Source organism: Notolepis coatsorum (genome assembly GCF_963971535.1).
Source record: "Notolepis coatsorum genome assembly, chromosome: 3".
Lineage (NCBI taxonomy): Eukaryota > Metazoa > Chordata > Actinopteri > Aulopiformes > Paralepididae > Notolepis > Notolepis coatsorum.
Window position 1 is genome coordinate 196,741,712 of NC_140167.1, and position 24,401 is coordinate 196,766,112.

Below are 24,401 nucleotides of genomic sequence, written 5' to 3' on the forward strand. Positions count from 1 at the left end.
ATTCCCAGTGTGAACGCGCCGGCCGGTTCGAAATTACGTTCGGGAACCGGCTCCGGCACAGAGCCCGGCCGGTGTGAAAGGCCTATCAGTGGTCTGTCTAGGGACCGCTGGTCACTAGCACTACCACTAGGGGGAGCTAGAAATCATGCACTGACCACTGAACTACAACCATAGAAGGAACAGGGATCCTGGATGCGATTGCGACAGCCTCACAGATGTTTACCTATCTGCAGATTTCTTTAGCTACCTACTACCTACTAGCGCAGGGGTGGCCAACCCGCGGCTCGCGAGCCGCATGCGGCTCTTTGCCCGTCAATGTGCGGCTCTTTCATCCATAAAAAATTTAAATTAAAAATTATAATTCTTTTTTTTTTTACTTATTTTTTTTTTACTTATTTTTTTTTATGTCACTCATTCCACAAGGACGTAGAAGTGTCTGTTACTAGGCTTGAGTAAATTGTAATGAACCAAATGAGAATATCAATTATATTTAAAAAAATATATATATATCTTTGACTGTGAATAACACCATGCTAAAATTGACCAGACCTGAAAAATCTAAGCAAATGAATAAAGGGAAGATGATTAAACAGAAGGTTTTGTAGATACAGTACTGAATTCTGCCATCTTTTTTATAATGTAAATTTCATCGTATTGCAACACCGTTTTTTGCAAGACGTTTACAGAAAGGTAGAGAAACTAATTGCGTTTTGTTTTATGGCAATAACGTTCAGGTTTGTGGGAGATAATCCCAAAAAATAAGAGAAATAAAAAAGTTTATCCAGAAGTCAGATGATTGACAGGGGCTGGTGTGAGCTGGGTAGGGTAGTTTTTTGAAATTCGAAAGCCCTGAGTCTCTTCCTTCAAAATACTACACTCACTTTTGGCTGTGCCACTTCCTCCTGTCAATATGCGCCGGTTTCCGACTCAATGCCCTGAGATTTCTATAATCTTATATTTCACTAATAACAATTAAAATCATTGGTAAACAAATGTAATGCCGAAAATATACACTTTTACTGTATATCTCGGGCTTAAGAGGTTGATGTGAGGCCCAAATTAAAAAGACATTAGCAACTTTAGAGGCCAGAGGGTGGGACATATAAACACATTTACTATCAAATAGCATTGTGAGGCTGAACAACAGGACCAAGCACATGTGCTTAACATTTTTTAAATAAACATTCTTTTTTTAAATGGCTAAAAGTGATTTTGTAATTTTGCAACCGTGGGTCTCACAGGGTACTTTTAACCCTGTGAGGCCCAAATAAAAAAGACATTAGCAACTTCAGAGGCCAGAGGGTGAGACCTAAACATGAAGGGTGCCGTGACTGAAAAAAAAGTTGAGAAACGCTGGTATATGGTGTGGCTCTTTGTGGTACCACAGTAATTTTTGTGGCTCTTAGTCTCTGACTGGTTGGCCACCCCTGTACTAGCGCCTATGGTGAGAATGCTTTGCATCTATGACACTGTGTGTCTTTGTTCATGTCGAGGACCCCCCACATTGATACACATTAGGCTGCATATGCCCACATTGATTTTGTATCAGGGATCCCCAGAGAGTGAAACCTATGATTAGAGTAATCACTCCACCAAGTAAAACCTCTAGTGCAGGGGTTCCCAAACTTTTTCAGCTCGAGACCCAAAAGAGAAATTAGATGTTTCCCCGGGACCCAAACTTACAAAAATACATCATGAATGGCCATAACATAAGCGGCTGGGTAGCGCAGCGGACTAAGCACCTGCCTACCACCGCAGAGACACTGGTATCGAATCCAGCTGTCAGCGGTGCCTCCGGCTTGGTCGGTCGTCCATACTAACACAATTGGCAGTGTTAGAGGGTGGGAAGCCGGTGGGGTGTGTATCCTGGTCGTTGTAAACAGCGACTCCTACAGGTCGGTCGGGGCGCCTGCTCAGCGAGGAAGGGAACTGGGGGAAGTAGTGTGAGCCTCCCACGCGTTACGCTCCCCCAGTGAGAGTCCTCGCTGTCGGGTGAAAAGAAGCGGCTGGCTGACTCCACATGTATCGGAGGGGACATGTGATGGTATCTATCAACCCTCCCTAGACCGGCAAGTGGGGGGCAAATGCGGGCAACGACCAGGAAGGGAGGGAAGGGAATTGGCATAACGACTAAATTGGGATGGGAGAAAAATACAGAAAAAGGGGGAGAAAAAAGTAGATACAAAAAAATTAATTGCCATAACATACATTTATAAACTACTGATAAAGAACACAACAAACCATGAATTTCAAATGTATATGAAATGTATTTATTTAATTATAAAAGTACATCACAGCAATAATCAGAGTGTAATGTTAAGTTGCTCACCACCTCATAACATAATTATGTACCGGTACATACAATTTTGTAACACTATTAAATGAACAAACATGTTCTACTATCCTTTCTATTTCTCACCCCTTTTTCAACTCTCCATTTCTTACCCCTCCCTCCGTCCCTCAACCTTAAACCCCAACATTGAGCAACATTCTGATTAATTTGTACTGACTTATTTAAAAATTCTACTGACCTGACATCATGCTAGAAGGGGTATAATATTTAATCTATGGCACAATGAAATCTAATGAGAGGTATGTGGCTGGTTGAAGTTTTCAACCAGCAGATCTATTCTGGGCTTGGTTTTTGAAAGTGCTATTCTGAGGTCATGCTGAGCATTTAGTCTGTTTCTGTATTTGTTTTTCAGGTATGCTAGAGTAGAAAACCCAGATTCACATACCGTAATTCCTCTAATAGTGACCCGGGCTTGTATTTGCTTAAACTGTAGCGGGTACCAGGCTTTTATTAGGAGGAGGCCTGTATAAGAGAGAGGCCTATATTTCTAATTTTCAAACAGATCATAATGAATAAATCAACATTTTGTGTCAGTTTGAACCCAGTAAAATGTACTGGGTTCATTTATTGAAACCAAGTACTGTATGAAATAGTAAACAGTGCAATTACAGGTGGTCACTGGTCATTTCAACGTTTTCAAAGTGAAATCAAGTCACTTTACCTGAGCAGCTCAGTATGCAGCTCAGTATGTTAGTAACCCGGCTTGTATTAGGAGGCCGGCTTATAATTGCTTAGCTCAAGAGCGCACCCGGCCATTAATAGAGACCCGGTTTGTAATTGAATACCGGTCACTATTAGAGGAATTACGGTAAGTATGTGGTGCCCAACTGAATCAACACATCTACAGCTTTTTTTTATAAAAAAAAAAATATATCGTTTTTTATTAAAAGAAAATTATTGGCGACCCAAAAAAAATGTTGGGTCGCGACCCAGAGTTTGGGAAACACTGCTCTAGTGAATGGAATAGTTAGTAGAACAAAGAATTCCTGCATATGCTGTCTTCTTCACTTGCAATTAAAACATATTTAATGAGAACAAAATGTCGGTACAAGAACCTTCATCAGGTTATCTTCTACTGTTCCTCATTTTTCTGGGGACCCTCTGGAGCTTCCTCAAGGCACACTGGGGTTCCCGGGACCAATCCTTCCCAGTACACAGCAGATATGTTTAAAACACCATTTAAGTTTTAATCTAACTGGTCCCTCTGTCATCTCGCCCTGCCTCAGGTGGCCTTCCCAGACTGCGTGCGTTGGACCACCATGGAGTTCGACCTTCAGTGCGGGACGGCCCAGCCGGAGGACGTCCTGCGCCTGCTCATCCCCAGCCGCTCGCTGCACTTCTCCGGCCTGGGGGCCAAGCCCCCGGCCCACGACACCATCAACACCTGGACGGAGCTCAAGAAGTTCTCTGGCTCGGCGGGCTGGCCCACCACCGTCCTGGTGCTGCCAGGTGAGGATCCCACGCTGCTTCGAAAGAGCTGCATGAACATCGTCCGAATAAAGAACTCTACTCTTATTTCCAACGGCCCAGGAAAGTTCAATCAATGTTTGTGAACATCGGCTACTCTCTCATGAAGCCAGAAACCAGAGATGTAAGACTTAAAGTTGTAGTAGGGCTGTCACAATTCGTCGCCCATGTCGACGTCATCAACTATGAAATTTCGTCGATTTGCATATTCATGATCGACGCATTGTATTGTTAATTGTATGTGCCTTTTGCGGTGGAAATGGCAGACGTTCAAAGTCATAACATGCGCAACGTGTAATCTAACTAATGTGCAGTAAATTATGTTCAAAATGTAAATAACTTCTCTTAAGCCACTATTCGTGATTCTGCCTAGAGCCAGGACTTGACAGTCACAGTGCGCTCCAGCTCGAAGGGAGGGGCTCAGCCCGATACCCCACCTTCAATTTTAGAAGCTATGACATCTAGCTCTTCAGCCCTGCGTTCTCCAGCCTGTGACAACTCCTCTTGCAAGTCGCGCTGTTTCTATGTAAACTCTGCAAGCAACGGGTCCAATAAATGTGTCTAACATGCTTTACATCCTCGCCATTCCCGTATGCCGGTAAAGACCTTAACTAACGTTCGCTGCTAACGCTAACTACAGTAAACTAAGCTAGCTCACAGGCACAACTAGGCCTGCCACGATAACACATTTTGCTGGGCGATTAATTGCCCCCGAAAATATCGCGATAAGCGATATTATTGCGACCGGTTAGAGACATTTTTTTTGAGACATTTATTTCCCAAAACTTTTATTTTGAAGCCCACCGCTCCGTCTTTTCCGGTGTTTTAGACTTTTCCCCGGCGCTGCACCTGGACCCTAGTCAGCAGCCCTCACTCATGCGCGTCTCTACATTTCGTAGCCGCATTTCTGCAGACCCCTCTCTGATTGGTTGAACTCCATTTCTGCAGACCCCTCTCTGATTGGTTGAGCGAAGCCCCTCTATGATTGGTTGAGCGTCATGTGAGCGAAGCCCCTCTCTGATTGGTTTAGCTCGTCACGCGGTAAAAGGCGGATGTAATGTTATCATATCAAGAAGATAAGCAGAAATGTACTACCAGATTCGCGTATAACGTTATTTATTTCCTGTGACTTCGCGGTTTATTCATAACGTTATGCACATTTCACAACACAGCCAGCTGTTTGAAACTGTACATTGTAACATTATATAACATAACGTTATGTTATTTCGCGGTTATTTCGCCAGTTTATTCACATAACGTTATATTGTTTACATTGTCTTTCTTCTATTATAAGTTTATAACCCTCCCAAATCATATTCAGAAAGTATCACAGAGACTTCTATTGACCAAGGAATTAGTTATTATTTTGCGGTTTATTCACATAACGTTATATTGTTTACACTGTCTTTCTTCTATTATAACCCTCCCAAATCATATTCAGAAAGTATCACAGAGACTTCTATTGACCAAGGAATTAGTTATTATTTTGCGGTTTATTCACATAATGTTATATTGTTTACACTGTCTTTCTTCTATTATAACCCTCCCAAATCATATTCAGAAAGGCACACACAACATATTCCAGTTAACGGTATATTTTTTTAATGATTCGTTATGGCGTAATCAATACTTCCATGCGTATAAATTGCGTTCGCGACCTCCATGTTTTGGGAGTAGTCATCAGAAACCTCGGATCCGGGATTCGCTCCCATCCGTCGGGCAAGAACTGTGGGTTTTCAGCCTCTCTCTCTGGAGCTTAACGGAGTTTCCTCCGGAGTTTCTGGAGGAGCTTGTCGCGGCTCATGCGCATGCGCACGCTCAACCAATCAGAGAGGGGTCTGCAGAAATGGAGTTCAACCAATCAGAGAGGGGTCTGCAGAATTGCGGCTACGAAATGTAGAGACGCCACTCATGCGATGTAAACCAGGGACTCGAATACGCATGTTGTTGTTGTAGGACATTGATGCCAAGAGCTATCTGTAGCTACTGCTGGATGGCGTTGGGACAACGCCTCAGTGAACTATTTAGTTTACTGCGACATTTCGTAGTGACTAGTTACCTAGCCAACGGAGGTATTATGCACTGGACTATTGCTGGAGGATTTGTTGATGTCGGGAGCTATCCGTAGCTAGCCGGCTGGATAACGTTACACAATGCCTCGTGTATTAAACTAAGTGAATAGTTGACTGGGTCATTTTGTAACGGTAGCTAACGTTATCTCACGAAGGTCCCACACTGACTAGACTAACGTCACGGTGAGGCAATAGCCTCTGTTTACATGCAGGCATTAGCAGCAGCAGCAGTGCTAACTAACGTTACATGGTTACAGAAACAGAAACAGGTGGGGAGGGGGTAGCAGCAGCAGCAGTGCGCGGTGCGCGCTTCATGTCGGCTGAGACAGCGAGTGAGAACTCCGCTAAAGAATTGGATCATGATTTTCGGTTTTCACATGACTATTTGATAGCCCGTCACACGGCGCATTTAACGCTACTTGATTAAAAGGAGCAACACTATTGAGAAATGTAGTTAAGCTATGTGGCGTTGCCCCACGGAGCTCCTGATGGAAACAAGACAAACGTCTTTCTCAGGTCTGCATCCCCTTAACAATTGTATGTATTGAGCCGTACTGTATTGTACCCATTCTGCAATCTGTTAAATAAAGTTTTCATTCATTAATTCATCTGTGCTGTGCTCTGTAGTAAAGCCAGCGGCCCGCCTCCCAACACGGACAGTGACTGACAAGGGGCACTGGTTCCGCCTCATTAAAACAAACGCGCAAATAGCAATTAATCGCGCCCGTCAAAATCATTGCATTAATTTTAATTATCGCGGCAATTAATCGATTTATTGCTTATCGCGGCAGGCCTAGGCACAACTGATAAAGTTGTGGAGCTCCAATAGTGAGGGGGGGCGGGGCTGAGCCCAAGCCTGTCTCTCTCCCTCTCTCTTTCTCTCTGTACGTTCAATGATGATGATCAATAGCCAAAAGTTACACTATAAAAACGAACTGGATAGTTGATGATGGTACATATTTCACTTCATTAGCAAAAATATTATAAAATCATTAAGTCTGCTATAAGCTATTATCCCTCTCTTGTGTGTGTGTGTGTATACATTTAATATAGGCTACTCTTTTTTACATGGATTAGGCTAATTAGCTTTAACAATGCTGATTCCTGAGCCTATTTTATTCAAAAGGAAGATATTGATTTAAATATGTATATAGCATATATATATATATATATATATATATATATATATATATATATATATTTTAATCATATCTCCTGTGCTGGCACAAGCACTACCATAGCATGGAGTGGAAAGATAACACACTATATATAATAATTATTCATGGTAATATACAACATTCTTTTTATAAATTTTTTGGCCAGTAAAAAATCTCTTTGGCTGGTAGTTTTTAAAATCTAAAGCTAAAAAGGATGAGGATACTCATTAAACATTTTGAAATATTAAATTGCAAATAGAATCAATTGTTAATAAATTAATAGTTTAGATTAATAGGCTAATCGATATATAAAACAGATGAATAAATAAACAGATTAATCGATAACAAAATAATCGTTAGTGACAGCCCTACACCCAAGTATAAAGTCTGGAGCTGCTCCATAGACAATGAATGGGAGACTGATTTTGTGGACTTGATGTTTTATTTTTTATACCAAAATTAGCTTTATTCTATAGTAGCGGTCGAAACAGAGAATGTACCCGTATACACGGAACCTTCCCCTGGGTGCTCTCATCTACAGTACAACATGTTTCCCAATGTATTGTATTACATTTTATACTTGATGACATCACAACGAGAGTCGTATGTCTTCACAAATATTTTTGGAAAGTCTTAGACCAAAGGAATTAAAACATGGGCGTAGCTTCCCTTTTTAAAAACACACTATCAACCTGGGGACAGGGATCCAACCAACACTTCTTTACTACCGATACTCATTCTCAGCACTAAATAATATTTCATATCAATATCATATTATGAAGTATCTGACTTGTGATCCGATTCCATTTCTTTGACCTAACAGTATAGACACAATTCACAAAATATTTAGTGAACTATAGCTGCATATTGCAATGCTGACCAGTGCATTTCAAAGGTCAAGAGATAGAGTTATTCGAGGACAACGGTTTTCCCAACATGTGAGGAAATTGAATATACTGTAGATCCGTTATAGATCTATATCTGTGTCGGTCTCAGTTCACCGAGCTGTTATCCTCATCTGCGTCATAATAATATCAACACCGGCACTTTACTGAGCCTCCCGCCAGCTGTTTATCCCCCGTGATCCCAGGCGGCGCGCCCTCTCTGCCACCTTACCCGTCCTTGTTGTGTGATGGCTGTGTCCTCTGCTTCCAGGAAACGAAGTCCTGTTCTCGCTGGAAACGGCCTCGGATTATGTGAAAGACGAGAAGGCCTGCTTCTATGGCTTCAAGTGTGTGGCCGTGGGATACGAGTTCAACCCTGGTTCTGACGAGGTACTTGATCCATCCTGCCTCTGCTGCCTTCCAACCCTGGTCCCGGGACCATGTCTGTTGAGATGAGCGCATCGAAAGAGGTACATGTTGAGTCAATGATACTGTATTGACCAGGCTATCCCATTGTGTGTGTTTGTGTTTGTGTGTGTGTGTCTCAGGGCATCATCCAGTTGGAGAAGGAGCTGGCGTACTTGGGCAGTGTGTGTGCTGCAGCCCTGATGAAGAAAGACCTGGCTCTGCCCATCGGTAAGGATGAACATTTCCTAACCGCCGCCAATGAAGCAAGTGGTTGAACCAAATAGAGATGGGAGTATTTTAAGATGTTGTGATTGCAATATAACGTAATTGATCCATGTGAATGCATTTTATTTATTTTATTTACAGGGAATGAATTGGAGGAGGATCTTGAGATTCTTGAGGAGGCTTCTCTTCAGGTATGGGCTTTTGTTTTCTTATTGGACAAAAACTCAACAAAACAATTTCAGTTGACCTTTAAAATGACATTGGTACAATAATTGTTTTGTTCCTTCCCCTCAAAACATTGACGTTATCCATCCAAAATGGGGTTAGATAAACACACAAGCACATATCTGAATAAATACACACACACACACACACACACACACACACACACACACACACACACACACACACACACACACACACACACACACACACACACACACACAACCCTTATGTAAGATGCATGACCGCGATCTGCTGATCTGGATTCCACACCTCATTAAAAACCATGCTGTGATCCCTCGCCAGGTGTGCAAGTCCCACTCGGGGATCCTGGGGAAGGGTCTGGCCCTGTCTCACTCCCCCACCATCATGGAGGCCCTGGAGGGCAATCTGCCTCTACACCTCCAGACCAACGAGCACTCCTTCCTGGAAGACTTCATCACCTGTGTCCAGACCTCCAGCGGAGGACGCCTGGCTAGGTAAGACTTAGAGAGACGCCTGCAGACTTAATAAATGATAAATGGTGCATTTCTATAGCACTTTTACAGCGCTTTACAATTTTGTTCCTCACATTTTACCCGTTCACACACCGATGGCAGGCCAACCTGCACATCGGGAGCAATTAGGGGTTAAAGGAACACTCCAACATTTTGGGAAATTAGCTTATTTGCCATCTGCCCTGGAGTTAGACAGGAAGATACATACCTTTTTCTTCTCTGTGCATGCAGTAGGAGTAGGAAGACGCGCACCGTTAGCCTAGCTTAGCGTCAGTCACTGGAAGTAGGTTCCTCCATTAGCCTAGTTCCCAACGTCTTCCTACTCCTACTGCATGCACAGAGAAGAAAAAGGTATGTATCTTCTTGTCTAACTCCAAATAAGCTAATTTCCCAAAATGTTGCAGTGTTCCTTTAAGTGTCTTGCTCAAAGGACACTTCGATTCGCACACATACACACACGTGCACTCACACATATAAGACATGCACACATAAAACACACATGCACACTCTACTAAACGCACACACATAAAACACACACACAGATATAAAACACATATACGAAACAAACGTACACACTCCACACACACAGTCTGTATGAGTCCATTGGGAGCCAATGATACAGACTCCCTAATTGCCACTATTGCTATATATACATTGTATAACATATGAAGCCATCTGAGCCATGTTTTTGTTGTTTGTCCTTTGTCATGTCTGTTAATGTACTTTTATAGTTTATATTATGTCTTTATTATGCTTATTGTCATTATTGTTGTTAGTGCTAGTGTTGTTAGTGTCTTTGTTATTAAGTCTACTGTATTGTGATGTCTTGTTCTATGTATGTTTTGAAAAAAGAAAATATCAAAGATGATAACAAGCCAGACACATTGTCCTTCATATCTCTCGCTCCCTCCCTCCCTCCCTCCAGGTGGCTGCAGCCAGACTCCTATGCGGACCCCCAGAAGACGTCTCTGATCCTGAACAAAGATGACATCCGTTGTGGCTGGCCCACCACCGTGGCCGTGCAGACCAAGGACCAGTATGGAGAGGTCGTACACGTCCCCAACATGAAGGTCAGGTGGATTTCACTAATTTGCCAGCCACTTTCACTATTTTGAACAGAACCCGACAGATCATTCACACAATGTAGATCAACTTACATAATAATTTTTTTTGGATCCACTTTTTCCTCCTTATTTTCTATTTTTCTCCCGTCGCAATTTGGTATCGCCAATTCTTTTTCCCTTCAATTCTCCCCTCCCCTGTCTTGAACGTTGCTAGACTATGCCTCCCACTTGGTCGGCTGTAGTGAGGATAGAAGCCTTGCATCACGTGTCCCCTCCGGTACACGAGGAGGCAGCCTGCAGCCTGTCGCATCTTTTCACCAGACGGCGCGGTCTCTCAGTGGCGAGGTGTAAAGCGTGGGAGGCTCACGCTGCCCCCGATACTTCCTGACGTTGATGTGTACAGGCGTCACCCAACCGACCTGTAGGAGTCACTGTCCACAACGTCCAATCCCCACCCCATCGACTTTCCACCCGCTTCCTCTGCCAATTGAGACAGTATAACGACTGGCCCCAAGCCGCAGGCAATGCTGACTCCGGGAGTCGAGACCCCGCAGCCTCTTGCATTGGTGACGATTATTATCTTTTTCCCCCTCCTTTTTTCCGATTTTTCTCCCATCCCACTGTTAGTCGCTATGCCAATTCCCAACCCCCTTCCTGGTTGTTGCGCACTTTCCCCTACTGTTGGTCCGAGAGGCCGGAGACTGTCACATGCTTTCCTCCGACACATGTGCAGCCAGCCGGCAGCCAGCCTGGCCGCGCAGATTCTCACTGGGAGAGTGTAACGTGTGGAAGGCCGCACTACCTCTCACCAGATCCTACCCTCGCTGAGCAGGCGCCCCGACCAAACTGTAGGGGTCGCTGTCCACAACGCCCAGGACCCACCCGCCAGCTTTCCCCACCCCCTAACACTGCCAATTGTATTAGTGTGAACGGCCAGCCAAGCCGGTGACAACGCCGGGAGCTGGATTCGAACACGCGAACCCAGCGTCTCCGGCGTTGGTGACGAACGCAATCTCCGCTACGCCACCTGACCGCCTATAATTTAAACATTTGAATTTACTCTGCTGCTCTACTGCGTCGGTCTCACTCACTCCTAATGTGTGTTTCCTGTCCCGTCCGACGGCGCTCTCCTCCTCCAGGTGGAGGTGAAGGCGGTGCCCGTGTCCCAGAAGAAGTCCATGCAGCAGGAGAACCTGAAGAAAGCACAGCGGCTTCCCGGAGGCGCCTCCTCGTCGTCCGCCGGCACCGACATGACCTTCGGAGGTCTGCCCACGCCCAAGCTGGAGGCCACCTATGAGCCCATGATCGTCAAGGAGGCTCGCTACATCGCCATCACCATGATGAAGGTCAGAGAGACGCTGGGAGAACGTATATGGAGGGTAGATCGGGTTTGTTGGGGAAACTGGACATTGAGTAGAACTGTCGTCATGAGAGCTTTTCTGAACTCGTGTGAGTATAATATTATAATAATAATATCGTATAATAATAGTGATATGATGATGTGAAGTAGGGACATACACCTATACCACTTTTTCACTGCAGATACTACAGATTCCGAGTCCTAAACTTTCAGTATCGGTCGACACCGAGTACAGATCCGATCCATCGCTTTTACTGAACTATATAGACGTAGACCATCAGTTTGCGGCCATTGAACAAAAAACGATTGAGATATATAATCAATGTTCTCCATTAGAGAGATCTAACATGCTTCTGTGTGCTAATAATGCAGCAAATCAAGTCATGTTGCTTTGATTTCACACATTTCTCGTTATCAAATTTTAATATGGGGAAATTCTCCGATAGCGATATCCAATACCAGTATCCGTTTCAGTATCTGTTTCAATGATAACTTAAAGTGTCTGATCTTTTTCACATTCCCCAGGCGTATGAGAACTACTCCTTTGAAGAGCTGCGCTTTGCTTCCCCCACCCCGAAGAGGTAAGAGAGGTGACACACAAACAAGAGATTTAAAGTGAGATACTAAACACTTAGTTAACGGAACGTAGACCAATCGCAGTCACTCTTATTGTCTGGGACCAAATACGGCCACGCCCCATTCCCAGTAAAAAGTGGGAATCTCTAGAATGTGTTTTGGGCGACGGTGTTTACGGAAGTGCGAGGGTAGCCTCTCAAGGTGACTATACACAACACTTTCTGTTGTCAGTAGATGGCAGCATTGGTTTAAAATTAAAAGGTGAAAATGTTGAAAACTACAACAATACATTTCCCAAGACCTTTAGCACAGGTCACAGGGACGCGTCTATTCTTTGACGCGATCTGAACAGCGGTAAACTATTAATGCGACCTCAGTACAGTGACCGCAAATGGTAAACTAATTATCTTAACAAAAGTGCATCATTAGCATAATGTTTGTTGTCTAAAGGGAAACAAAATGGTACAATTTAAGATTTGAAATGTTATCCGCATATATATGACAAATAAAACATCGTTAATTTGTAAGAAACCTCAATGAAAACGGCCCAGGGTAAGTAATATTTGCTATTGTTATGAAAATGTGATAGAATCCTATAAAAATTTGGACGCATTTGGTCACTGTGACGTTAAACCTGCACTATGTACATTTTTTATGAAAAAACATAGCTTTTTTAGCAGCTAAATTACAGAGAACAAGACAAAACCCTCCCAACAGCGAAGAATGAACGCAGAGAATTAGCCCATACGAACACTCCTGGTCAGACCAGTCTTGCAAAATACATCAAAGACTAAGTTTCATTTCTATAACATAAACAGGGTATCTTTTTAACCTCTTAAAAAGTATTAAATTCATAATTCTCAATTTAATGCCTTAAAAGGTATTAAAAAGTCTTACATTTAATTTGTACAGGTATTACATTTTGTGGACGGGGGCGGGGGGGATAGCCCGGCTGTGGGGAGATGGAATCTATGAAATATTTTAGTATTCAAGTCATTGTTTTTTGTGGGGCTACCAGGAGCTCGGTGCATCTATGGTTGTGAAATTAGTATTTCATTTCGTGTGTGGTATTAAAAAGGCCTTAAAACAGATGATAAAATGTGAACAACACAAATGTAAAACGGTGCCCAAAGTTGCCTTGCTTGAGGAAATTGCAGTATTCCCTTCTCTACCAACGGCCACAAGGTGGCAGTATTGCGTAGTGCAGGTTTAAAAACTCTCCCCTCTCCCGCCGCAGACCCAGTGAGAACATGCTGATCAGGGCCAACACCGACGGGACATACAGCGCCAACTGGACCCCCGGAGCCGTGGGCCTCTACACCATCCACGTCACCATCGATGGCATCGAAATAGGTAACCTGAAAAGTCAACGGGACTGGGGCCATCTTTGCCCGACCGTATGTAAGTCAGGGTACCACCACTCTGTCATGTTATATCGCATTCACGGCAGACTGACAAAGGTCCGCGCGTACAACTTCACGTCGATATTGGGATGGTTGTTGGGTATTCTGTTCACACCAGACAGAAAAAGGACCACGTTTCATATTCAGATAGTTTTATTAGCATATTGCATATTTATTTGCAACTAGTACAATGGAATTCTTACTCTCTGTTTGCTCCACAGCATAAAGGAATAAAAAAGCATCAATTTACAGAATAGAAAAACAGGTATTTATATACAATAAACGATACACTGTATGTAAAATAGTGCAACTAAGTAATAATTAAATAAAAGTAAAAATAAGTACAGCATTTGAGTCAAGTAACCGGCGACCGGATGGCAGGGGGAGACCAGAGGAGGTGCCGCGCTCCTCCACATGTAGGGGGAGACCAGAGGAGGTGCCGCGCTCCTCCACATGTAGGGGGAGACCAGAGGAGGTGCCGCGCTCCTCCACATGTAGGGGGAGACCAGAGGAGGTGCCGCGCTCCTCCACATGTAGGGGGAGACCAGAGGAGGTGCCGCGCTCCTCCACATGTAGGGGGAGACCAGAGGAGGTGCCGCGCTCCTCCACATGTAGGGGGAGACCAGAGGAGGTGCCGCGCTCCTCCACATGTAGGGGGAGACCAGAGGAGGTGCCGCGCTCCTCCACATGTACATCTTCACTGTCAAAATCGGGATGGGTTTGGGGAATTCTTCTCTTTTCAACAATTTTAGTGCTTCTGAAAGAAACGATTCTTCTTCGTTCTGTATTTCCATCAGACTAGGCGCTTTGGAACATTTCATTGCCACCAATGAAGAGTTTCGAAGCCTCGATGCACTTATTTGTAAATCGATAATCTATTTATTCGATTCCGCTGATGAATTGTGACAACACCCCTAGTTACAATGTTGTATGTATGTATTAATACTGGTTTTCCTGTAGATGCTGGTCTGGAGGTGGAAGTTAAAGACCCACCCAAAGGCATGATCCCTCCTGGCACTCAGATGGTTAAACCCAAGGCCGAGCCCCAGCCTAGCAAGGTGAGCCTTGTCTTGTGCCACACACACACACACACACACACACACACACACACACACACACACACACACACACACACACACACACACACACACACACATACACACATTAACTCATGCATGCTCACTCACGTTGGGAAATGCAATAATACAACACCGCTCAGAACCGAACAAACGACTCCCGGCTTGTAGCCGCCATGTGGATGGCGTGTGTATCTGCCGCCATCCAGCTTCTACAGTTGACTGGTCCAACAAGACTTTCACGCTTTCACTCCCCACAGTGGTAACTGATCTGAAAAGAGTCTTTTGAGACCTGTGTTCTCAGTGTGTCAAACTGACATGAAACAGTTTCTTTGTGGTGAAACCTTTATTTGGTTGTTTGTTGTTGTTGTTGTTGTTGTTGTTGTTGTTGTTGTGTGTGACTGTCTCTAACCGACAAGGGGGAAACTAGCAACAACATGCGCATATTGAACCAGCTACAGTACTGTGTATTTCCATCCTGAGGGCACGTCCTGTGGGATTCGCTGCTCCATCAGCCCTGTACTGTAGATGGAGTGCAGGATGTATAGAGTTTATTATTCCACTGGCGTCATATCGTTCCGAATAGAGCCTGTCTACTCTTCCTTCTCACTATTTTGCTGTGTACGTGTTTGCGTGTGTGTGCACCTTGAAGGTCTGTGTGTGTGTGTTGGTCATGTCCCGATTACCACTTGTTTGTGCTTCGAAGCTTCAGTAGATATTATCAGAGAATGATCGAAGCCTCCCACGTGCAGCGTCTCAATGCATGGGGGGGTGAATGAGAGCTATGTGGTGGATCCTGTGACTAAAATGTCCTTGAACTGACTTTCAAAATGAATGTTGGATTATTATTTCTACAAAGTAGAAAGAGTGGTAACTAAAAAACAAAGTAGTCAAACAGTGATCTTGGCATCGATTACCATGGCAACGACTGAAGCTTTGAAGCATTTGGGTCAGCCCCATTAGTTAGTGCATGCAGTCCCCGCCGTCAATGTCTCCTGCTTTAGCCTCTATTTGCTCCACTTCTCCTTTTTTCTCTCTCTCCCTCCCTCTCTCTCTCTCTCTCCCCTCTCTCTCTCTCTCTCTCTCTCTCTCTCCTCTCTCTCTCTCTCTCTCTCTCTCTCTCTCTCTCTCTCTCTCTCTCTCTCTCTCTCTCTCTCTCTCTCTCTCTCTCTCTCTCTCTCCCCCTCTATCCCCTCTCTCTCTCTCTCTCTCTCTCTCTCTCTCTCTCTCTCTCTCTCCCCCTCTATCCCCTCTCTCTCTCTCTCTCTCTCTCTCTCCCCCTCTATCCCCTCTCTCTCTCTCTCTCTCTCTCTCTCTGCTCCCACGGCTCACCGTCTCCCCTGTCTCCCTTTGCTTCTCTCAGGTCCGCAAATTTGTGTCGAAGGACAGCGCAGGCTTGCGCGTGCGTAGTCACCCCTCGCTGCAGAGTGAACAGATAGGCATAGTGCAAGTCAATGGCACCATCACTTTCATTGACGAGGTAACGGACTCCTAGACCAGGCGGACGGACGATGCTGTGTTGTGTGACGTAGCGGTAGAAACTCCTCACCTCTGTCCCCTTTTTTTGGTTTCCCCTCTTTCCCCCGTTTCCTCTTTGAATGAACCAATGAGAGCAGAGTCATCATAATTGTAATCTTAAAGGGTCAGTTAAGGAAGTTGGACACATAGCCCAACAACGGTGTCGTTGAAGGGTCGAGTCCTTTCTCAGTACAATCCTCACTGTGCCTCATGCCAGATACCTTACTGTAGCTCCTCCTTAGTCGGCATCCGAACTAATGTAGAGTCAATGGAGCCACTTTGTAAAAAGCATGTGAACATAACTCTGAAAGCAAACAGCTTTGCTTTGGGTGCACTTAGGAGTGGCTTCCGGCGCTTATTTCAGGGCTCGTACAGACTGCCAAGTGGCCCCATTAACTTTACATTAGTTTTCTTGCAGCTAACTAGCCAGATCTGCTTGGCATCCAGTATGAAGAACGGCACGGACTGTGCTAAAGCAGTGGTTCTCAACTGGTCTAGCCTCGGGACCCAACATTTTCCTTAGTCATTAAGTCGCGACCCAAAATGTTGAACCACTATGATTTATGTAAAAAAAAAATGCAGTAGTACGCAATCTTTCAAAACAGTGCAACAAAAGTGCAACTATTGCTAAAAACCCAATGAAATAAAATAATAATAAATAATATATGCTTCTTAGCAGATTTCTTAGCTTAACATAACAGACCTAAGTTTGGGGGAACTAATGGGATAACTGGGGTTGCAACAAAAGTGCAACTAAGGGCTAAAAAGTTAACACAATGAAATAAAATAATAATAATAATAATTATAATAATAATAATAATAATAATAATAATAATAATAATAATAATAATAATAATAATAATAATAATAATAATAATAATAATAATAATAATAATAATAGAACTAATGGGATAACTGGGGATGTTGTTTGGTCCTGACAAGAGTCTCAAAGTCTGGGGTGATGGTAGACAAAGCAACTCTGAGGTCATGCTCAATGTCCAATCTGTTCCTCCGCTTTGTCTTCAGCTGGACCAGAGCTGAGAAGCCACTTTCACAAAGATAGGTTGTGCAAAAAATAATAATAAAAATAATAATAAAGAAAACGTTATTTTATTTTATTTATTATAAAAAAAAATGACACACACATCCGCGACCCACTGAAAATGGCCCCGCGACCCACTTTTGGGTCGCGACCCACCAGAGAAACACTGTGCTAAAGGACTCTTACCGCTAGACAACAGAATTGGTGCTAGGGGTCCAAAATTCGGAACTTACCCTTTAACTATTATTTTTATGTAAAGGAACAGTGTGAAACGTAATTGTGTGACTTCTTGAGTGGCATTATTTCTGTACAATGATCTCAGTATTGATTACTTCCTCTTTTCTGTTGATCACAAATTTGTTCTTTTTTTCCCCCCTCTTTTGATTTCGGTTCATACCCTTCGCACGGCGCTTTGAGGCTGCAGAGAGACCAATCAAAACGAGGCGTGAAATCCTTCAGACCAATTCGGAACATTCATGTTTATTTATGTTTCTTTTTTTTTTGTGAGTGAACGTTGGCTAAAGGGGCATCCCCCACAGCCCTGTTCAGCTCCCTTCTCTCCACTCCCATGCCACGTATTCATTACACTCAGGCTTCCCACTCCTAACACATAAGACCACGTCACTCGACATAACCAGCGCTGAATGGCAGCATGTGGTACAAACGACAACGGAGGAGATGACTGTTTCTCACCTGACTTAACGAACACGGTCTCATCAGAAAACATAAATAAAGTACTAATCGACCACAGGAAATAAGTAGGGATGCTCAATATTGGCTTTTTTACCGATACCGATATACCGATATTGTCCAACTCTTAATCTCCGATACCGATATCAACCGATACCGATATATGCAAAAAATGGAATAATTTCAGGTAATTAACATTACATACCTCTTGTTGTGGAATTAACACAACATTATGCATACTTTTGACAATAAATAAAATCAGAATTTGTTCTTACTTGCTTGCCTGGGTAAATAAAAAAAGATACAGATATTTTCCGATATCACATTTTAATGCCGATATCGGCCGATAATATCGGTAGGCCGATGATTGTTGTCACTGGCAAGTGTGTGCACCACTATCTACCCTGATACATACACAGCAATACTATGATTATAGTTTAAGTTGAGGTTAGTTTTAATGTTTGCTTAATGGTTTTGGTTAAGATATGAAGTTAGGGTTAGTTTAAGGTAACAGTGTGGTTAAGGTTAGGGTTCGGGCAAGTCAATCAAGAGTGTCTCGGTAGTCTTGCGTTAAAGGCACCTGCCTCCCATGTGAGTGGGTTGGTTCCCCAGTAGGGTACGAAGTTTTCAGAAAATGTCAAATGTAATATCTTGTGTACATTTTCGATACAATACGTAAATATATGACTTATTGCTATAACCTAACGTACAATATGTCCCTTTGTTCCTGTGGTCGATAAGTACTTTATTTACACATTTCAAGCGAGATTGTGCTGCACCTCACTCTCCTAGCCCCCACCCCACCCCCCTCCCCGAATCCACACTCGGGTCTCTCTCCGGCAGCCTTCAGAGGTGCTCCGTGTCTGGGATTCTGCCCCCCCCCCCCCCCCCCCACCCCCACCCCCTCCTGTCTCCATAGTAACAGGAGGCCCCCACGGCTGTGCTCTGCTCTGTTGCTTGTTTCCCCCCGTAGATCCACAATGATGATGGTGTGTGGCTCAGGCTGAATGATGAGACAGTAAAGAAGTATGTCCCCAACATGAACGGCTACACTGAAGCCTGGTGCCTCTCCTTTAACCAGCACCTCGGCAGGAGCCTGCTGCTCCCCGCTGACGTAAGTAGAAGAGGGCCCGGCTCCAGTCGAGGGGCCCGCAAGCTTCTGTGCTGCTCACCGGTCAACCACTGCCCCCCGGTGAACCACCCTGGTGTGGAGAGACTTGACCGCTGGGAGTGTTTAAGCTTCTCCATACCGTAACTTGGCACCCCCCCCCCCCCCCCCCCCTCCCCCAAATGTCCATAAAGCATGAAGTATGACGTATGGAGAACCCTCTTCAGAGGTAACAAGAGGACCGCTGCTGGGGGCGTTCTCTTGCATGATGTGTCTTTATCTATCCCGAAGTATTACTGCGGAAATCTGAATCTCTAACTAACAGACTTAGGGAAAAAAACAAGGGCATCTCAGCAGCGGCATCGATGGGTCATGCATGTCTTCAACTCGTGTTCATGTGTTTGGTTGGACATATAACCCTAGTGGACGCTCACGTGTGGAATTGATACAATGTTCAGTGCATTGATGACCACCCTCAATGCAGGAATGGATGAGAAAAAATAAAAGGCTAGAGGTGGTAGATGAGGGGTGTGTGTGTGTGTGTGTGTGTGTGTGTGTGTGTGTGTGTGTGTGTGTGTGTGTGTGTGTGTGTGTGTGTGTGTGTGTGTGTGTGTGTGTGTGTGTGTGTGTGTGTGTGTGTGTGTGTGTGTGTGTGTGTGTGTGTGTGTGTGTGTGTGTGTGTGTGTGTGTGTGTGTGTGTGTGTGTGTGTGTGTGTGTGTGTGTGTGTGTGTGTGTGTGTGTGTGTGTGTGTGTGTGTGTGTGTGTGTGTGTGTGTGTCCAGATGCACTGTGAGTTTCCTCTCCTCATCGCTTGTCACTCATGCTTCACGATACACAGCCAGGGGCAGCGCAGCTCGTGACGACAAGGTCTTCAACCAAAAAAAGAAAAGAGTTTGCACGTTTTGCTCCATGGCACGAAAACCTCTAGAATGCAGTGAGACAAAGGGATTTGGGAATGTGTTCTAAAGCGCTGGAGGGATGCAGCACAGGGAACGCGTCTAGTTGGTTTTACTGTCATGAAGCAATCTCTCTCGGTCCACTCAAAGCTCTGGTTAGACATTAAACCTCCACCGCTCCACAACTCCTCCACTGGGCTGCAGCGAAGGTTCTCAGAGGCGTCTTCCATCAAGGTCTTTGTTCTGAACAGCATGACACACTACATCATCACAAGTGGGGGGGGGGGCGGGGGATTTTTCTTTTTCTCTCCTCAATTTTTCTTTATTTCTGTTGACTTGTCATGACTATGTTCTGCTGTCTGACCAACTGACGTTCCAAAGCCTCTCTCCAAATCCTCTTTCTCTACTCCTGAAACTGTTTTTCTTTTTGCTAAATATCGTGACAGGCATTTTATCAGTGTGTCCCATTACTCACGGTACCTCTCATTTTGTCCCAGCCTCGCTGCTTGCAGTAACGGGCCTGTCCCGACACCCGACAACTCTCAGAAATTCTAAATTGCCTAAAAATCCCCAGAGAGGCAAGCAGAGAAATAGTTCTTCCCAAAAAATACATCACAGACCCTCCCACCACCCCACCCCCTCTATCCTTCCCTTCTTCTCTCTCTCTCATACTGAGTCCTTCTGCCGTTGATTGACTGTCTTCCGATCTGTTGCTCAGAGTGTCTTTAACGCTAGCCAAGGAGTCAGTGATATCAGCTTTTTGTCGTGGACTCCCTTAACTATATTCCCACCACAGGTGAGTTGTCTGAAGGACCAGGTGTTGTATGGCTTGGCTGCTCCCTTAGCTTTTTCCTTAAGTCTTTGTTTCAATCACGTGTCCTTTTTAAACCCCCCCCCCCCCCTCCCTTCCCTGTGACGTTCGAAAACCGTGTTATGTTCAGGCGCAGGAGATTTGAACGACCGCTTGCATGATTGTCTGTGTGTCGTTTCGTATAATTTATTTGTATTTTAAAGGAACATGTCAACTTTTTGGGAAATTTGCCATCTACCCTGGAGTTAGACAAGCAGATACATACCCTTTTCTTCTCTGTGCATGCATTAGGCTTGGGGAACAGCCACACCGTTAGCCTAGCGTAGCGTCATTCACTAGAACTAGGTGGGCCAGTGTAGCCTAGTTCCCAACAGTCACGATATACAGTCCAAATACAACTCAAACTTTCCTGTAAACACGATGTGACCTGTGTATTTACCACATGGAGAAATATTTTTTTTTTTAATTTGACATTTTCGTTTTCTAAGCAGATATATACTCGGAATTTTCTTTTGCCTGATTTTAGAAAAACGGGACTTTTGAGGTGATGAAATCACTGCGCCCAGGCTACACTGGCACACCTACTTCCAGTGAATGATGCTAGGCTAACGGTGCGGCTGTTCCCTAAGCCTAATGCATGCACAGAGAAGAAGAGAAGAAAAGGGTATGTATCTGCTTGTTTAACTCCAGGGTAGACGGCAAATAAGATAATTTCCCCAAAAGTTGGCGCGTTCCTTTAACGATTTGTCTCGGGTCCCCCTAGACTCCCCTAGAGGCTACGTTTGGGATTATTTACTCGTTCAGTGTCAACTTTTCCCTGCAACTTTCCTTCCGTTGTGGTTCTGGAGAATGAGGGGTGCTAGTGGGGGAAGCATCGCAGGCTAAGTCTGTGTGTTGCATGAGGTCTGGAAGGGTACCGTGCCGTGGCCCCCTGTGTGTGAAGAGCATGCCGTCCCCTTTAGACCACATGGAGGAAGTAGAACCCTTCCACAGAACTGGACCCGGTTCATTCACCACTGATCATTTACCTACATTGTTGCCGCCATGTTGGACGAATGTGATAAATCCATGTCTTTGTATCGATATTGTCAGTAGTTTGATAGAAAATTATCGACGACACAGATATATGAATGCATTGCTAAACGTCTGCTAATGATTTGACTGGCAAATGGAAAAGAAAAAACATCTTAAAGCTATCCAATGGACTTTTTTTTTTACCACTCGTTGATGAGCTTGGCGCTATAGAGCACATTAGGAGAGGAAGTATTCGGAGGTCCCAAGCACAGAAACGAGCACAGGGGGTGACGTAAAGAGTGCACTGCAGGCGAGTAAGCATGCCCTTGTGCTTCAAACTGATTGGTTTCCCTTGATATCTAACAAAACTAACTGCCTGTCGGTCAAAGAAGGCGGAGCTTGTTAGAGCTTTGCCAAATCAAAAGTGAAACTTGACACGGATTGGGATGTAAACACTGTGAGAGCAAAGAAAATTGCCAAAAAATTGTTCCATCAATGTATTCAGCTTGTAGGTTAAAGAACAACAATAGAGGGGCGGTCAGGTGGCGTAGCGGAGATTGCGTTCGTCACCAACACCGGAGACGCTGGATTCGCCTGTTCGAATCCAGCTCACAGCTCCGGCGTTGTCACCAGCTTGGCTGGCCGTTCACACTAATACAATTGGCTGTATTAGAGGGTGGGAAAGCTGGCGGGGTGGGTCTGGGTCGTTGTAAACAGCGACTCCTACAGTTCGGTCGGGGCGCCTGCTCAGCGCGGATAGTGTGATCCTTCCACACGTTACACCCTCTCAGTGAGAGTCCGCGCTGCCAGGTGAAAAGAAGCGGTTGATTGGCTAGACGTGTGTCGGAGGAAGCACGTGGTAGCCTCCACTCTCCCAGACCGACTGTGGGGGGTAAGTGCACAGCGACCAGGAAGGGGATTGGGAATTGGCATAACGACTAACATTGGGATGGGAGAAAATCAAAGGAAAAAGGAGGGGGAAAAAGATAAAAAAGAAAAAAAACAATAGAAAATAATATTGTATCAATACAGTGATTGCCAAGTATCGATATTTAATAACATCTTTGGGAAATTAGGTCAACAGTCTGAAAACGTTAATCTTATTATTAGATAAAAATAGATGTATATATATTTTTATTGCAGATGTTAACAAACCTTTACGTTGGGGGACATCATTTGCAGTTGAAAAAGGGTAATAAATCGCAATACATCGCTATATTGTGATATTACAATATCGTGACTCCAGTGTCGTGATAATAATATCATATAGCGGGGCCTCTGGCGATTCCCACCCCTACTGTCTATATGGCGGCAAGAGAACAACTCTGTTGGATACCTTTTCAAGAGTGCCGTTGCCTCTAATGAAAGATAGAAAGTCCTTTCCTCAGTGAAAGAGGCCTGAAAAGTTCTCCCCGTACTTCCTGTTGCGTGTGTTTTGGCTTCTCTCCATCAATCAACAACTCTGTCGCCGCACCTCTGACACTCTTAACCGTATGCTCTGTGTGTGTTCGTTGACGTGTATGTATATACTGCCACTAACGCGTGTCATTCTCCTTACAGGAGGCCCGGGGCCAGTCGGAAGAGAGTGTAAAGGAGGTGAGCGATGGCCCCTCCCACGAGGCCCCCATGCGGGACCAGAGCAGGGCGGGGCAGGGCGGCGGCCCGGGGCTTTATAAGGTAGTGAAGAGCGGGCCCTCGGGTCACAACATCAGAAGCTGGCCAAACCTTAGGGGTATCCCCATTGGAATGTTAGTACTGGGGAACAAGGTCAAGGCAGTAGGCGAGGTACGCACTCATCCCCCCCCACCCCCCAAAAAAAAACCAATGCTATGTGTTTTATTGTGGCTGCCGTTGAATAAATCAGTCTCTTAAGATCACTTACATAACTGTGGGTCTTGCTGCCAGATCTTTTGCCCTCTCTTCGCTAACACACACAGGCACAAGTCTGTATGTTTCCCCTTCCTTTTTGCTCTCGACTTGGATGCACAGAATGTAATTTCTCTCTCTGTGAAGGGGAATACATGAGATGCTTCTGGGCGTGGGGCGTGTGTTCTGTATCTTTCCTTTCATTCAGGTTTTCATCTTTTAATCAACTCCCAATGGCTACAGCATTTTCTGTCTATAAATAAATAAATAAATAAAAAGATATATATATATATTATTTTTTATTCATGTTATTGGCGTCATAATCCGATTCTTTGCAAGGTCTTTTTTTGACAGAGGTTTTGAGTGGCAAAATGCTGGAGCCATACCGTGCCTTGACGGAACCTTTCTTGCGCTCTTTTAACTCTGCGTCTGAATCACTCTGGGTACTTTGAACTTCTCTAAACTCTCTGACCTGATACTGGGCGGAGCCTCCTCCTGACCCTCCCATTGGCTGGTGTGGTGTGTCATGCTGTTCTCTAGACTCTCCTCCTGACCCTCTCATTGGCTGGTGTGGTGTGTCATGCTGTTCTAGACTCCTCTCTGAACCTGATCTCTGCAATGCCTTGTCTGGATCTGAAACGTGCAAAACCCTGCACAGACTAACTCTTCCACTTTATGTCCGTCTGTGTCTT

The 24,401-nt window shown here is 44.6% G+C and overlaps 1 protein-coding gene across 24 annotated transcripts in view; it reads left to right on the forward strand.

Annotated features, from left to right (window-relative positions):
- mycbp2 (MYC binding protein 2) overlaps window positions 1-24,401 on the forward strand; it is a 253,033-nt gene that overhangs the window by 157,447 nt on the left and 71,185 nt on the right. For 17 of the 24 annotated variants that reach the window (XM_084309692.1, XM_084309678.1, XM_084309680.1 and 14 more), the window contains 13 exons: window positions 3,580-3,802; window positions 8,205-8,323; window positions 8,482-8,569; window positions 8,708-8,757; window positions 9,095-9,267; window positions 10,211-10,355; window positions 11,489-11,695; window positions 12,235-12,290; window positions 13,523-13,638; window positions 14,649-14,746; window positions 16,128-16,244; window positions 18,988-19,128; window positions 23,404-23,628. In XM_084309692.1, coding sequence (XP_084165818.1) covers window positions 3,580-3,802; window positions 8,205-8,323; window positions 8,482-8,569; window positions 8,708-8,757; window positions 9,095-9,267; window positions 10,211-10,355; window positions 11,489-11,695; window positions 12,235-12,290; window positions 13,523-13,638; window positions 14,649-14,746; window positions 16,128-16,244; window positions 18,988-19,128; window positions 23,404-23,628 — 1,758 coding nt within the window. The remainder of the gene's footprint in view (window positions 1-3,579; window positions 3,803-8,204; window positions 8,324-8,481; window positions 8,570-8,707; window positions 8,758-9,094; window positions 9,268-10,210; window positions 10,356-11,488; window positions 11,696-12,234; window positions 12,291-13,522; window positions 13,639-14,648; window positions 14,747-16,127; window positions 16,245-18,987; window positions 19,129-23,403; window positions 23,629-24,401) is intronic. The other 7 variants (XM_084309690.1, XM_084309687.1, XM_084309683.1 and 4 more) reach the window with 5 other exon arrangements.